At 39.2% G+C, this 17,644-nt stretch overlaps 1 protein-coding gene across 9 annotated transcripts in view; it reads right to left on the reverse strand.

The window, feature by feature from the left end:
- Positions 1–17,644, reverse strand: part of Rabgap1l (RAB GTPase activating protein 1-like) — a 595,723-nt gene that overhangs the window by 447,244 nt on the left and 130,835 nt on the right. For all 9 annotated transcript variants that reach the window (XR_015635222.1, NM_001401442.2, XM_087580933.1 and 6 more), the window contains 1 exon segment: positions 8,080–8,221. Coding sequence is in view for 8 of the 9 variants with exons in the window: in NM_001401442.2 (NP_001388371.1) it covers positions 8,080–8,221 (142 nt within the window). In the remaining variant the exon portion in view is untranslated.

Raw genomic sequence — 17,644 nt, forward strand, 5'->3', positions numbered from 1 at the left:
AATCTAAGCTAAGCAAAGGCTCATTCCACAGAGCACAGGCAAAGGTATCTGCTGTGCTTGAAACTAACAATCTAAGTTTGATTCCTGGAACCTACTCCCCCTACTCCCCTTAGTCCCCCTATTCCCCCTACTCCTCCTACTCCTCCTACCTACAGATTCCATGTGCATCTAGAGTGTCTACAACATATGAGTATCCATGAACAAATACACAGAGAGAGGGAGACAGAGGCAGAGACAAACAAGAGGGACAGAGAGAAAAGAGACAGACAAAACTGACAGAGAGAGAAAGAACTGATTAAACCTAATAAGTTTGGAAAAATAGCAAATGGACAAGTGTAAACTTTCTGAGGTAGAAAATGGTGAGAAACTAAATCGAAAAGGTAAAATACGATTGAGAGCCATAATAAAAGAATTTTTGCTAAAAAAAAAAAAAAAACAGTGAGAAACACGAACATTTCCAGCTCACCCTCAGACAGAGTCTCACTATCTATGTAGCCCTGGATGCCCTGGAACTTCCTGGAACCAGACTGGCCTCAATCTCACAGAAATCCACTTGCCTCTGCCTCCCAAGTGCTAGGATAGGATTAAAGGTGTGAACCACTGTGCCAAGCCTAGAAACACCAATACTTCTAAGTGAAGTTATATGACCCACGTCAAAAAGATAGGTGATGTGAGGGACCCAGACTAAAGAAGACAAAAGTAAAAAGAATAACTCAGAGAGAGCAAGTAGTACTGGAGTCTTCATTACCAGACTCCAAGTTTAAGAGATCCTTCCCCCTTCTGATAAGGGAAGGGTGGAGAGATGGCTGTACAGTCATTTACAGTACCTGGGGGGGGGGGGAGGTACTCAATGCATAACAGAAAGGAATGAAGAAAACCATCAGACAGAATTCTGGAAGCAGAACGCTATTCTTCGTGTTCACCATGGGAATGTGTAATTGGTCAAGCCCTCTCTCTTATCTCCTGGAAGTAAATAGTCTTACACATGTGCACAGCTTGCTAAACTACCCCTATACACAGAGGTTTCTAAAGGTCAACTTACTTCTGAGATTTTGGCCAATCGATGATTTTTCAACCAGAATTCCCATTCTGTTGCTATAAAAAATTATAAACAGTATTCCCAATAATGCTTCAAAAACAATGTTGTCCATATTCTGGTCTCATGAAATAAATCCTTTTGAGTATCAAAATTAATGCTGGTTTGGGGTTTGCATTCAACATAAGAATAAATCAGTACTGGGATCTGCAGTGTCCTCTTTGGAGCTACATGATCCAACTTAATAAATCTCTACCAAGTTCAACAGTTTTCTACTGAACAGACTGGTCACCATCTTTTGGTAACTTTCCAAAGTCCTGAAATAGCTCTCTCTGACAACTTTATCTACTTTTATCACTACACTATAATATATGGATTCGCAAAACTCTTCCTTAGTCTCTCTACACTAAGCACGTTTTAAGTATCATTTGTCTGGGTAACCTACTAAAAAATGTCACAGAAAATATTTTGAAACATTTAAGTATAGGCACTGCTGCTATACTAAAATTACTGTTTTTGTTTCATCTGTTAACATGCCTCTGTTGAAAAGGCTCACTCAGGTGGACATAAGTGGAAGAAGCCTGTGAAGCAGAGGAAACAGCATTTATAAAAGCACCAGTCAGGAAGCCTACGCTTAGGAACTGGTGTGTGGATTCCTTTCTATTTTCAGCTTCCCCTGCCCAACTACAAAGACAATTGAATACCTTGAATCCTAACAATGCCCTCAGTGGCCAGTGTAATAACCTAGTGTTCAATATATTCAATGTATTTCTTGAAAGGGTAATTCAAACAGTTCTCCTTAACCTCTATCTACTTTTCAACCCAAAACAAGGCCATTCTCACTTTATCTGAATCACTCTCACAGAGACCAGGGACTTTTTAAATATCCAAATACTACGCTTAGGTTTGAGTTCTTACCCCAAGACATGACTATCTGCTTCAGATTTTCCACCCTATACATTCACTACACTGCCTTTTTCCCCCTTGCATTGTTCAGATCCAAGGATTGTTCAAACTAGAAAATCTACAAGACTACTATCTAGAACATGCAACTTTCTTATCCTTAAAGTAATATTAAAAACGCTACATTTCAAGAAATGAAAAATGGCATCCTACCTGGTTGGTGGTTTAGAGAAGAATGCCTCATTTCCTGTTTCATAAAGTCCCATGGGCTTCAGGGTAGAAATGGTGCAGGTTTCCCTGAATATACTTAGTTAACTCACTACTTCATATTACTTATCATTCAAAATTACAAGTGAATAATTTATTTACTAAATAAACATAATTATAAAATACTATAATGCATTCTTAATGAAAATTAATTTTGCTCTCTTCTCAATCGATCTCTGTATTGTTTGCAAATGATTATTTTGCTTCAAAAAAACAGAACTCAGTTGCTCTTTCCAACCATCTTCCATGTATTTGCAGTGAAAACTTTTTTTTTGGATCTTTTTTTCGGAGCTGGGGACCGGACCCAGGGCCTTGCGCTTCCTAGTCAAGCGCTCTACCACTGAGCTAAATCCCCAACCCCCAGATATAGCCTTCTAAGCCTTCCAGCAGCCACCAAGGGTATGTAAGCCTTCTACCACATAATGCCCCGAAAATTTCCTGCTTGTGATTTCTGTTCTTCAACCATTTGTGACAGTGTGGATGCAGGAAGCTAAATTCTTGAAAGTATTCTAAAGAAGATAGTGGAAAACTACTAAGGAAGTAACCTTTGTGACTGATAGAACATTATACATATGGTATTATACAAACCACAGGCAGAAAATGAAAAACACTACAATTTTACTTGAAACATATTCTTTAGTGGAAGTCAGTCATTATCAAAAGGACATGCAGGCACTACATGGAGAAAGAAAGGTGGAGAAGAACTATTGATTTTTCCAATAAGCAGTATCACTTTAGATACTGTGTAAGTTAGGTCCTTGGAGTCATTGCAGATTTCCAGCTCTACCTGGTCCAATTTTCATATGACTACATGTCCAAATAATATATGACTTTTCATGAGGAACCCTAAACTTATATGAATAGATATTTGACACAAAGAACAAAAATAACATGAAAACAAACAACTCATTTTGATAGGATGAAATCTTTTTTTTCTCCATCTTTATTAAATTGGGTATTTCTTATTTACATTTCGATTGTTATTCCCTTTCATGGTTTTCAGGCCAACATCCCCCAACCCCTCTCCCTCCCCTTCTATATGGGTGTTCCCCTCCCCATCATCCCCCCATTACCACCCTCCCCTCAACAATCACGTTCACTGGGGGTTCAGTCTTGGTAGGACCCAGGGCTTCCCCTTCCACTGGTGATCTTACTAGGATATTCATTGCTACCTATGCAGTTGGAGTCCAGGGTCAGTCCATGTATAGTCTTTGGGTAGTGGCTTAGTCCCTGGAAGCTCTGGTTGCTTGACATTGTTGTTCATATGGGGTCTCGAGCCCCTTCAAGCTCTTCCAGTCCTTTCTCTGATTCCTTCAACGGGGGTCCCATTCTCAGTTCAGTGGTTTGCTGCTGGCATTCGCCTATGTATTTGCCATATACTGGCTGTGTCTCTCAGGAAAGATCTACATCTGGTTCCTGTCGGCCTGCACTTCTTTGCTTCATCCATCTTATCTACTTTGGTGGCTGTATATGTATGGGCCACATGTGGGGAAGGTTCTGAATGGGCATTCCTTCAGCCTCTGTTCTAAACTTTGCCTCCCTATTCCCTCCCAAAGGTATTCTTGTTCCCCTTTTAAAGAAGGAGTGAAGCAGACAGGATCTTAATATAGCTACTTTGCAAAGATGTTAAAACTAATCATATTTAATACAGTCAATCTACTAGTAGGTATATACCCCCCAAAAACCAAATGTGTATATTCATAAAATATATTTAATATTTATAGGGCATTATTCATAATAAACAATAGTGTCACATCATAATTGTAGTGGTAATCATACTTGATAGCACATGCTGGCAAGGATATAGAGAAAGAGGAACACTCCTCCATTGCTGGTGGGACTGCAAACTAGTACAACCATTCTGGAAATCAATCTGGCAATTCATCAGAAAATTGGGAATAGATCTACCTGAAGACCCATCTATACCACTCTTGGGCATATACCCAAAAGATGCCTCACCATATCACAAGGATATGTGCTCCACTGTGTTCATAGCAGCCTTATTTGCAATAGCAAGAAGCTGGAAACAACCCCTGGAAAGAACCCAGATGTCCCTCAACCGAAGAATGGATACAGAAAATGTGGTTCAATTACACAATGGAGTACTATTCAACTATTAATAATCATGAATTTTGCAGGCAATTGGATGGAACTAGAAAATACCATCCTAAGTGAAGTAACCCAGACTCAAAAAGACATGCATGGTATAGAAGTGGATAGTAGTCAAAAAGTACAAAATACCTAGGATACAACCCACAGACCATAAGCAGAAAGGACCAACTGAGGATGTTTCAATCCCACTTAGAAGGGGGAAGAAATTAATCACAGGAGGCAGAGGGAGGGAGGGACCTTGTTGGGAGATGGGAGGGGAGGGGGAAAAGGGGAACATGATCAGGTATGGGGGAGGGGGCAGGTGAGAAGCTCAGAGGTCTAGGAGAGTGAATGGAAATATGCAGCCTGGGGCATGGGGAACCCTCTAGAAACTCCCAGAGACCTGGGAGATGAAAGACTCTCGGGACTCAATGGGGGTGACCTTAGCCAAAAGACCCAACAGTGGGGAGAGGAAACTCAAAGAGTCCACCTCCAATAGACAGGGCCTCGAGTGGAGGGATGGGGTTGCCATCCTACAGTCAAAATTTCTGACCCATAATTGTTTTTGTCTAAAAGAACTACAGGGACAAAAATGGAGAAGAGACTAAGGGAAAGGAGGTCCAGTACCAGCCCAACTTGTAATCCGTCTGATGGGGGGAGGGGAGGTCAGAGGGAGCACCAAAGCCTGACACTATGACTGATGTGCTTGCCTAGCATGGCTGTCCTCTGAGAGCCCCAACCAGCAGCTGACTGAGACAGATGTGGATACTTATACCCAACCATTAGACTGAAGTCAGGAGCCCCTATGGTTGAATTAGGGGAAGGACTGAAGAAAGTGAAGAGAAGGGTGACAGCATAAGAAGACTAACAGTCTCAACTAACCTGGAACCCTGGGAGACCAGAGACCAAGCCAGCAAACAGGCAGCTTACATGAGCTGAGCTGAGGCCCCAGCACATACATAAGCAGAAGACTGCCAGGTCTGGCCTCAGAGGGAGAAGATACACCTAATTTTAGAGAGACTTGAAGCCCCAGGGAGGAGGGGAGGCCTGGTGGGAGAGGAGCATCCTCTCAGAGACAGGGAGGAGGAAGAATGGGATGAGGAACTGTGAAAAGGGGGGCAACAGCTGGGTTGTAAATAAATAAAATAATAAGTATGTATCTACACACATAAATATGAAAATTTTACATAATATATATTACTTTCTGTAAAGCTGGATGATAAAAACAAAATGAGGTTGAAAAACGTAAAAACAAGAACAAAAAGACTGAAAGATTGGATCCTAAGAAACAAAAAAAGCTGACCAGATAGTAAGGTATAATCAAATTGAAAGAATAGTAAAACATATACTAAGAAAGAAAAAACAAGACCTAAAGGTTCACACTGAATTGTACTAAGCCTTTACAGAGAAAACAAAAAAATTAACCCCAACTCTTTTTAAACTACTTCCCAAATTGAAGGAGTATATTAAACTCAAGCTATGAGGACACCACTGCCTTGACACAAAAATCATTCAAACAGTATAAAACAGATAGAAGCCAATAAATGCCCTGGACACCACTGCCTTGACACAAAAATCATTCAAACAGTATAAAACAGATAGAAGCCAATAAATGCCCTGGACAAAGATGACAAATTTAACAGCAAAGCCAACTCAGTCGCCCAGTAGAAGGGGTAGCTGACTGTAACAAGTAGCATACATCTCCAGAACAACAACTGTGTGTCACGACCTTAACAGAACAGACACAGAAACGCATGAAAACTTCAGCACGCCTCCTGTTAAAACAACACACCAGCTACAGAAGAAACACACCCCGACACAATAAAGGCCAAATGTGACAAACTCAAAGGTAATCTGCTACAACAGAAAACTTGAAATCACTTCTAAGATCTGGAAGAACTGCACTAACTCTTGTCTATTTTACCTAACACAGGACTAGAATTCTTAGCTAAAAAAATTAGGTAAAATGGTCCAGATAACACAAAGGGGGTGGGGGATTGGAGTTTAAATTGTTCTTACTTACATGTTACATGATTTTAAAAGCTAGAAATTCTAGATATCACCAAAATGATTAGAAGAACTTAGTGAAGTTCCAGAATACATATTCAACATAAAAATTATATTCTTCTCCTTCTTTGTTGAATTGCCAGATTTACAAAAATATTTAAGATACTATGTCTTTCATATAATCTTTTATAATCTGTTATGTTTTCTCTGTATTGTCTTTTGATGCCCAATGATTTCATATAATTATTTATCACATTCTTTACAATATCTAACTGGGCCAGAAACTCAAATATGTCTCAAGTGATACCTAGATAATGAGGCACAACTATATTACTAATAGCCATACATGAAAAAATATGAAATATTAACACATGCTACAATGTGTGATTAATCAGGACTATTTCAAAAATTTTATGCCAAATCAAAGAAGCCACATATGAAAGACAGTATCTTTGTTAAAATAAAAAAGATTAAATAAAATTTTAAAAAGATAGTATTATTATAATTTTATTTATATTAATTTCCCAGAATAAAAAGGCAAATTAGTGTTTGCCAGGGCTAGGGTAAAGAGAAACAAAGAGTGACTTCTTAGGGAATAGCTTTTAAGAGTGATGGTTCCTCAGCAGTGTTAACATAGAGGCCTTTGAATAGCTAATTCCGTTATGCACATTTCCCCTAGTTCTTAAAAGTTGCTTATAAATTTTGGTAACTTGTCAGATGTGACAGAGTAACACAGTAGACATAAACAGCCTGCATCAGATATCAGCACTGCCATTTGCAGCCAAGTGACACAGGCAAGGGGCTTGTGCTCTCTGTGCCTTAGATTCACTCCTAAAGCCCACTTAAGAAAAGCATGTGTGCAATTAAAAGCCGATGAAACCAGTTGATGGACCAGAAACAGAAGGATGCCTCACATGCAGTGAATAATAATTACTAGTCGATATTGTATTGCTCTCAAAATGATATAAATACATATAAAGAAACAAATTTTTAGATTTTTTCAAATATGATATTAATATAGAAACCTGGTTGGCTACAAGGATGGATCAGCTGTTAAGACTACCTGCTGCTCCTGCACTGGATCACCAACTCCCCACTCAGAGAGCTTACAACCATCTAGACTCCAGCTCCAGGGAGCTGACACCTCCCAGCCTCCATGGACATACATATGTGTGTATATTCATAAATAAATAAAAACAAGATAGAAATCTTTTAAAAGGAAAAAAAGAAATTTACTGTTAACAAACCCCATACTGGAAGCAATCCTCTAAGACCTGTCATTCAAGCCCTAGATAACAATGACAAAAGTGTCAGGCCCACAGCCAGATGGTGTAAGAGGCTTTGGGGCATTTCTCCTCAGCACTTGTGTAGTAAATAGAAAAGATAGTGTCCTCTTGCAGAGGTGAATGGTAAAGAATATAGCAACAAAAGTGAAAGGTGTTAAAGATAAGCAGAACACTATCACTGAAATCCTAAAAATACGTCAGAGAATTTGAAACTTCTCATTAAATACCTCAGAAGTACTTGAAATCAAATAGGACGCAAACCAGCAGCAATACTGCCAAATTTAAACAGCTGCTTGAGTGGCACTGGGGACTGGGCAACCCAAGAACCAAATGAACCAAATCTCCCTTCATATGTCAAAAAAATCTAACTTGTATGTCCGAGACTAGGAATAACGTCACCCAACCCCTCTGCGTGAGAATGCATGCGCACGCACATCACTCTTGAAGACTCTAAGCAAAGCACGTGTTTAAATGACTAACTCAACTTACCCTCTTCTGCTTCATCCTCCTGGGGTGAGGCTGGGCCCCCTCCACTAGTAGGGGTGACCGGCTCCTCTTTGTCAGATTCTCTCTGCAGACTCACCACTTCATATATTGCATCTCCAGCACTGCTATGGCCTTTTCCCTCAGACTGAAACAATAAAATCATATAATTGAATATTAGAAATACAAGGAGAATAAAATTATATAGCAATAGTTCATTAAAATCAGCTAAAATGAAAAGCAAAACATTTATCTAGATCATGTCTGAATTTGAGGGATTTTTTAATACACTGTCCTTGGCATGTTTTAAATGAATGATTTCTCCACCATTTTTCCACTGGAATCATCTAGCATTATATTAACAAATTCAACTTACTAAACATTTTGACACAATCCAATTATTCTTCGCGACATCACAAGTTTTAGGACAGACAACAAATGACGTTTGATTCATTACTGGTAATCTCATAGTAAGAAAGAAATAAACAGCTAGACTTGCCAACTAATGGCCTGAACTGAGTCTAGACTTAGGATCTGAACTCAGGTCTGCATGCTTGCCCAGAAAGCACACCGCCAACTGCACCATGGCAGTACACATCTGCACACCTAGCACCTGGGAAATGGAGACAGGATCAGGAGTTCAAGGTCATCTTCAGCTACATAGCAAGCTCATTAAATTCATTATGGGGTCCTGTCTTTGAAAAAAAATAAAAAGAGGAATGTCTGATCTTACATTTCAAATGTAATTAAAATGAAAATGCAGCAAGACATACTAGTGAGTAACATGTACACACAGTATAATGGGATATTTACTACAGTTAATAAAAATAGACAAAAATATCAACTATAGATTAGTAAATCTTGAATGTGATTGCAATGGTACAGCACCTGCCTATCATGCACAAGGCCCAGAGATCAATTTGCTGCAAAACACAGCAATATATCTACATTAGCAAACCAAATCAGCAACTTGGCAGCCTGCTAAAGACAAAGTGCCCTCAACAATCTGACAGCTGTGGACGGTAGCGCAATGCTAGTGAGCAGGTGAGCACAGGAACCCTTTCGTACAACAGTAGCAGGAAAGCCGTTATCAGCGTAGCCATCACTTTGTAATTACATCTGTTGCCTGGGCCACAGGAGGGAACTCAAACCTGGTCCATAAACCGGGTCCAAGGTTCACAGATGAGGCCAGTACAGATCACAGTGCTAGAGCTATTGTGTCTCCTTTGCTAAATGGACATAGACGTAGCTATAAAATTACTTTCTATAAAATTCCAGTAAAGGAAATAGAGCTAGCTGAGAAGAAAAAGATTAATGAAAGTAGGAAGAAGACAAAAGAGGATAATGGGGGATTATGATCAAAATGCACTGTGTACGTGCATGAAAATGTCATACTGAAATTCACTATTATTTCTGCCAGTAAATACACATACTATTAATATTATATAATAATCAAACACTAAGATTATTAACTATTAATATGATAATTAAATGTTTAAAATTATAGTTATACACAGAAATATATTAAGTAAACTTATCTCTTCGTATATAAATATATAAATTATAATTAAATATACTATAAATTGAATACATAAAAGTCGAATCACTCTTATACATGTATTTCATATATGAATGTGTGTGTGTGTGTGTGTGTGTGTGTGTGTGTGTCTGTGTCTGTGTGGATAAAATGGTACATAACAACCAATGAAAACTGTCTGGGGAATGCAAAGCTAGTTCAACATTGAAAGGAGGAAAAAGAGTCAACATAGACCAAAATATTAAAAGATTAAAAAGGAAAGACGCCAGGATCACATCAATTGATGCAATACATGTAAACTCATAAGTCATTCATGTTTTTAAAGAAAACATCAACAAACTAGGATGATAATGAAGTCTTCTTATCCTTTTAACGAGAACCAGTAAAAGGCCTACAACTAACTTTAACATTAATGGCAAGTCATCGAGAGCTTTCCTATGAGTTGGAGAACAAAACCACAATGTTCATTATTCACCACTCCTAGTCAGAATCTGGTGTAAAAGTCCTGGCCAGGACTTCATCATCAAGGCAAGAAAATGTACACAGATAAGATGTAAACACTGTAATTATCTTTCTTAGTCATCAACAAAATTTTCTACAAAGGGACATACGGGAAATATTTTAGGCTTTGCAAACGACATGGTGTCAGTTACAACTGCTGAACTTTGCTGCTGTGAAAGGGAAGTATTACAACGGAGCTATTTCACCTGCACTCAGTTTGCCAAGAACAGGCCTTGATTTGAGGGGGGATTCTGAGGACGGTGTTTTTGAGAGTGGTGAAACGAAGTCAAATTGTAGATTACAAGCTGATGGCCTATGCTCTGCTTGAGACAGCTCTTTCTCTGATCTGCTTTTCTTGCAATTCTAACAAACTCTCTGGATAACTCATCTCTTGCAGATCAAAAGCCCAGTCTTTTATTTACATATCAGTTCAGTCATTACCCCATTATCCCTTTTGATTGTCCCATGAATGAGTATCCCAAGACCCCAGGGTCTTGATTCTTAGAAAAAGGCAGCAAGTACATTTTTTAAAAATTGCAAATGAATTCAGAGATCTGCCTGCGTTTGTAAGCACAATGAGCTAGCTGGGTGGGATCCCTGGTTCTCAGTGCAGTGGCCTCCGTTCTTTTAGATCTGAGAAGTTCCTTATACAATTCATATTGCATCCTTAGAGTTTGCATAGTTGAGAAATTATATACTCTTGAATTCAATATTTTCATAGATCTTTCCTACAGGGTTAAGGGCTTTCTGGAATATCCTAGACGCTGTCCTAGAGGTCAAAATGGTCTTTACAATTTTGCTGAGACATAGACATACCCTTGACTTCCAGATTCATGCTGCTTCAAATTATCAGGAAATCGGTCATTAACCTTGGCATAACCTTGGCAGAGAAAACATTCCTGATTACCTCCGCAGGGAAATTTTTTTTCATCTTTATTAACTTGGGTATTTCTTATTTACATTTCGATTGTTATTCCCTTTCCTGGTTTCCCGGCCAACATCCCCCTAGCCCCTCCCCTTTCCCCTTCTCTATGGGTGTTCCCCTCCCCATCCTCCCCCCATTACCACCCTCCCCCAAACAATCACGTTCACTGGGGGTTCAGTCTTAGCAGGACCAAGGGCTTTCCCTTCCACTGGTCCGCTTACTAGGATATTCATTGCTACCTATGAGGTCAGAGTCCAGGGTCAGTTCATGTATAGTCTTTGGGTAGTGGCTTAGTCCCTGGAAGCTCTGGTTAGTTGGCACTGTTGTTCATATGGGGTCTCAAGCCCCTTCAAGCTCTTTCAGTCCTTTCTAAGAGGGAAAATATTTTCTGAAGCAGGAACATGAAGTAAAATACATATTTTTTAATACAAATAAGCCTTACACCCACAGCAACCATCAATACTTGTGGAACCTCTCCACCATGCTGATTCTATTCTAGGGGCAGGAACCAAGTCACATTGTCCCTGCCAATGACCAGGCCCAACTTTGCTGGGTTAGCTATACAAATATACTGTCTTGAACCTAAATATTGCACTTAGCAACTAAGATTCAAATAAAGTATTTAGTAACATAATTTTATTCTCAATATTTATTTTTAGACAACTAAAAGTCTGTATTTATAAAATAAACTGTCAGATTCATATTAAAATTTATATGTCAAGAATAGGTTGACTTTGGACTGGAGAGATGGTTCAGAGGTTAAGAGCACTGTCTGCTCTTCCAGAGGTCCTGAGTTCAATTCCCGGCAACCACAGGGTGGCTCGTATCCATCTGAAATCAGCTTTAGTGCCCCCTTCTAGCCTACAGGCATACATACAGGCAGAAAACTGTAGTATGTACATAAGTAAATGAATATTTAAAAAAAAAGAATAGGTTGACTTACAAAGATTCATTACAATTATGCAAATTAATTCCAAAATCTTTTACTGTATAATAGACTACAAAGGACAATATATTGATATTTCTATTAATACATATATCTTCAGAAGCTATATATCATAACACTGTTTATAAGTAAGAACACCAAAGATTTCTTCACATTTAAAACATTAATATCTTTGGTCATGATCTTTAGGGTAGGATCCAGGAAGTAAGATTTATTTTTAACAACAAATCTGGTGCAGAGCTGAACTGTGAACCATTGTATCTACAAACCAGCTTCCTAATGTGTGAGCCACTGTCCTTCACAGACTCATGTAACTGAATGCATAAGTCATAATTTGGCGATACTGAAAGATTTTCAAATAGACCATAACCAAACCTTAATTCAAAACCAAACATGCAATGAATACCACATTTTTCTGGCAACAAACCACCTCCCATCGCATCATATGCTTCACTGAAGCCCTGGCTCTAAATATAACAAGAGCACATCTCCTCGTGTCACACGCCACTGTCAGACACTCCTGAAACACAATGGCTCAGATTTCTGAAGGCTCAATCTTAGGAACAGCATTTGTACTACACATATGTTTAGAAACAAATTTTACAAGAAACAAAGTTTTTTTTTTCACATTTCCCTACCATCATTCTTCAGCGTGTTAGAATAGCAAGTTAATACACTTTAGATTATATTGTTTACGACATTTGATTTTAAAATTAGTCTTTGAGTTAATGATTGATTTTCATTTTTTAAAAAAACTGAATTTTTTGTATCAGAAGTTCCAACAATTTTTGAAATGGCATTAACTATTATGTCATATATTTTATAATGCAAAAAGCAGTATTCTCAATAATAATCATAAAATCAAAATACCAATCAAGTTGAAAGTTTTGAAGATGTTGCACATTCTTTTTTTTTTAGCTTTGAGAATGTTGCACATTCTTAAGTACCAAGATATTCAGTCAATATTTTATTCATTATGTAAAAGCAAGCAAGCATATGCATCTTATTAACATATAAATGGTTTACTGAGAAATTACAAAGAATTGTTACATAATAAATTTATGAATGATTTATTATCAGTTAAATGTTTTATTTCTATAATTAATTTTATCTATTTATACACCTAGTTTAGTATACAAATTTCTCATGCAGAAAGGAATTATGGGTGGGAAAAGGTTAAGAAACGCTGATATATAAGATCTTTCATTTTTAATAGAATTTTGTCTATAAATCTCGCAAGAGGATTTGTTTCCAGGCAGGTTTTATTTGCCTCTGCATGAAATAAACAAGAATGACAACCTAAGCAGAAGTGCACATCAGAAAAACTAACAAAAATACAGCCTATATTTTATTTTCTCACAATAAAAACTCTATAATATTAATTTCCATCTTTCTGCAGAAAAAATAATTATTACCATTATTATTCAATTTCTCTCAGTTACTTACTGATTGAGTATATTTATTTTTTAAGGTACAAATTGAAAAGCATCTTCAATGGTAATTTTAATGTATTTCTATTAAGCATAAGTTCACAGAGAAAGCCATGTGTTTCCTGGTGACACTTTACCACATGCCATCACAGTTTGTTGCTCGTGCCCCTTACAGTGCACTGCTCTACCCTCTGCTCTCCTTTTGCTGGGTACTTTCTCTTACAAAACAGTCCTGTCTTCTTCCAGTTTCATGTCACATGTGCTTCGTCTCTAGTTACCCGTTTTAATACCAGCAGTTCTAAAAGATTTTGTTTCCAACATAATGAAAAGTCAAAGATACTCAAAGGGGAAAAGTCCTTTTGAAACTCCACCCCCAACACCAACAGAATATTTTTCTTTATAAGGTACTGGCTAGAGAATATATATATTTATATATTTTTATATTTTTATATTTTTTATATTTTTATATTTATATATGTTATTTTCCTTGTGGCTACAAATACTTGACCAGCACAACTTAAGCAGCAAGGGTGGGGTCTGACAACTTGAGGATACATCCATCAAGTAGGGAAGGCATAGTGGTAGGAAAGTGAGACTTCTGATCACACAGCAGCCATAGTCAGCAAACCGAGAATGATGGATGCTTATGTGCAGCAGACTTTCTCCATTTCATGTGGAATGATACCCAAGCCCATAGAATGGTACCACCCACACAGTCAAGATTAACCATCACAGGAGTAAATTCTGTACTATTTACTGAAGAATGCTAGCACTATACTGAGAGAGAATTAAGAGAATGCCAGAGAATTAAGGACTATATTCCCTTGGGAAATATGCATCAAAAGGTCTTCTTTACATTCAGATTTTCATAGGATGTTCATCACTCCCTGCCTTTGTTTTAAAATGCTTTTCCACTTACTCATCTTCAACAACCAAAGAGGTTACAGATTATTAGGAGCAAGCCTCAAATGCTCCGATGCTCCGTAGAGCGCTGTCCAGAACACTTTCCTGTGGCCAGCTGCTCAGCTACAGCTGCCACCACAGTAAGTCATACCAGGCCTGTAAACAAGAGTGAGAGCTGAGGACCTCACCACTTACAACACCAAAGGCTACCTGTAGCCTCCTAAGAAGAATCAAAGAGAGTGATAGCTATCATAGTTGCCCTGACAACTGATAGTCTAAGCTCTGAAATATAGCCCGGCAGATCCCCCAGTCTATCCACAGCAATAAAACCCAACTAAGACAGGAACTGGGTTATTGCTATGATAGATCTGACCATTGTTTGTTTGGAGGAGTACGGACCTTGAGACTGTGGGGTATCACTGTGATAGGCTTGTTTTTGTTTGGAGAAATGTGGACTTTGAGAGTGTGGATTAGAAAAGCAGTTGAATGCCTTAAGTGGGACTTAAAGGGCCATGCTAGTAGGAACATGGTAGACAGTGGTACTGAGAGTGATTTGAACTGTGGAGGCTTGACTCAAGAAATTTCAGAGGAAAACTTTTATATGTTGCCTAGAAATCATTCTTGTGATATTTTGGTGAAGAATGTGGCTGCTTTTCACCTTTGTCTGAAAAATTAGTCTGAGGCTAAAGTGAAGAAATTAAGTCTAAGGAACTCTCAAAACAGCCTAGACTCTGTCTTGTGGTATACTCTTATGAGAAGCATTTTGATCAAACATAGCAAGCTGAGAAAGGAAAAAAATGCAAAATGTATGGTTCGAGTATTAAAGGTGCACCAGGAAGTAGAATGGAGCTAAATTCTGTGTTTAATGAGATAACCAAATTAAAGATGTTAAACAGAATTAAGGAAGTGGAGACCTCGGGGGTAAGATCCTACCCAGTAGGCTTTCCATCTTGTGGAAAGATTAAAGAAAATGTTAGGTCCAGGCTTGGTGGTGCACACCTTTAATTCCAGCATTCAGGAGACAGAGGCACACAGATCTCTGAGTTCAAGGTCATCTGGTCTACAGAGCAAGTCCTAGGACAGTCAACCTTAGGCAGTGAAGGAAATCATGATAAACAGAAAGCTGCTGAAGACGTAACTACATGAAGAAGCCATGTCCCAGCCCCAGCAAGGAACAGAACTTGGCAGAACTTGGCAGCTTCAACCACGTGGTTCTGGCTTTGGACTCAGTAACAGAAGGGATTATGGAATATCCCTCTACAACCAAGAAAAGCTGCTTAGGCCAGATGTGTGGCAGGGGTGTCCCTGCATAGAGGCCCTGAGAGCCTCTCTGAAGCTATGAAGTTGAAGTTGCCTTGAAGACCCCAAGATGTCAGAGATGCCAGAGCCCAGAACCCTTGGATACTTCCAAGGGAAGCTGCTAACAAGGAGAGAACTATCCCAAGAGAAAGACGTGTGTGGCAGTCAACAAAGCTGAAAGGAGTTGGAGATCTAAAGAGCACATTAATATCAGAAACAGAGATGCAGAGTTTGGAGTTTGCCCATCTGGTTTTGGTCTCGCTTTGTTCCCGAATTTCCATTTGGAATGGTAATGTTTATCTTATTATGTTAGAAGTATGTGATTTGATTTTATAGGGATTTTATAGTTAAAAGATTGAATCAATCTCAGAAGAGACTTTGAACTTTAGACTTTTAAACATTGTTGAGACTGTGATAGACTATGGGGACTTTTGAAGTTGGACTAAATGCATTTTTTATGTAATTTCTATAAGGCTAAGGGAGCCAGGAAGTGAAATGTGGTGGTTTGAATAGGTTTGGCCCACATAGTTTCATGTATTTGAATGCCTGGACACAAGGAGTGGCACTATTACGAGATGTGTCCTTATTAAAGAAGGTGTGGCCTTATTATAGGAAGTGTGTCACTATGGAGGCAAGGCTTTGAGGTCTCATTTATATATATTCAAGCTCTGCCCAGTCTGACAAATCCAGTCTCCTCCTGGCTGCCTTCAGACCAAGATGTAGAGATCTCGCTCCTCCAGCACCACGTCTACTTGTTCACTGCCAAGCTTTGCACCATGATGGAAATAGGCTAAACCTCTGGAACTGTAAGTCAGCCTCGATTAAATGTTTGCCTTTGTAAGAGTTGCACTGGTCTGTTGTGTCTTCACAGCAATAAAACCCTAACTAAGACACCCTGGGTAAGCTGAAGAGGTACACTAGAGGCTGGAGCTGCCATCCCTGTGGCCTTCTAATACAGACTGAACTATGATCAGCATTGCCACTTCTCCATAATCCCTCAGAGGTACTAGAAGCCAGAATACTCACCATAATCTCCACAAATGCCATAGGGGGGCTATCATTAGAAGCTAAGTCAGTGGCCCATTCAGGTTGTCATGACACCAGCAGAGGTCTAAATCTAGCTGCCAGCATCAGAAAAACCCCACTGGAAGCCTTGGGAATTACAATAACTGAGTTTAGAGGATGTACCCATTGCAACCACATCAACGGGTTCCCTAAATACTGATGTAACACCAACAGTTGCTGGGAAAACTTTGCTCCCCTGCCACAGCTGTCATGGTCAATTAGAATACTTCACTGGAGTACTACTATGACTACTCCAGTTCCTTCCCCACCAGTGCTGCATCCACTTTAGATATCCCACTCCAGTCCCTGACGAACGTCTCTCTCACAGATGAGTGTCAGCACAGACAAGCCCAGTATGCCTGCGCAGAAGGTCTGTGTTACCAGTGAGAAGATTACATGTGCAGGGGCCTGCCCTTTCGGCTCTATGTATGCAGTGCTCTTCACATCCTTTTCAGGCCAGTCTAGAAAATGTATCCTGCTCTGCCCCATCAGCATAGGCCCTAATAAAGTCTTGCTCTTGGGTGTTTCTATTGCCAACTGTTTGTTTGTTTGTTTGTTTGTTTGTTTGTTTGTTTGTGCTAGGGTTTCCTGTAGCCCAGGATAGTCTGGAACCTGCTATATAAACAGGAATGACCTTGAACTCATGGTTCTTCCTCCTATATCTGAGTGCTGGGATTCTGGACATATGACAACGTGCTTGGTTTATATGATGCTATGGCTCAAACCCATGGCTTCCTGCATGCTATCAAGCACTCTACCTATTAAACTGCATCAGATCCACCATTCATCCTCTGTACCTCAAGTGAATGAGCTCATCTGACAATATTACTACAGGCCTACAGAATGCCTAGCATCCAGAGACTACCACACTCTGAGATGCCTGGGAGTGTTCAAGCAAAGCTGCTGGAGAAGATCCAGAACTGCCAGAGGTTACTACTCCAGCAATGGAGGGCTGCCAAAAGCTC

Source organism: Rattus norvegicus, chromosome 13 (assembly GCF_021556685.1).
Source record: "Rattus norvegicus strain SHRSP/BbbUtx chromosome 13, alternate assembly SHRSP_T2T, whole genome shotgun sequence".
Lineage (NCBI taxonomy): Eukaryota > Metazoa > Chordata > Mammalia > Rodentia > Muridae > Rattus > Rattus norvegicus.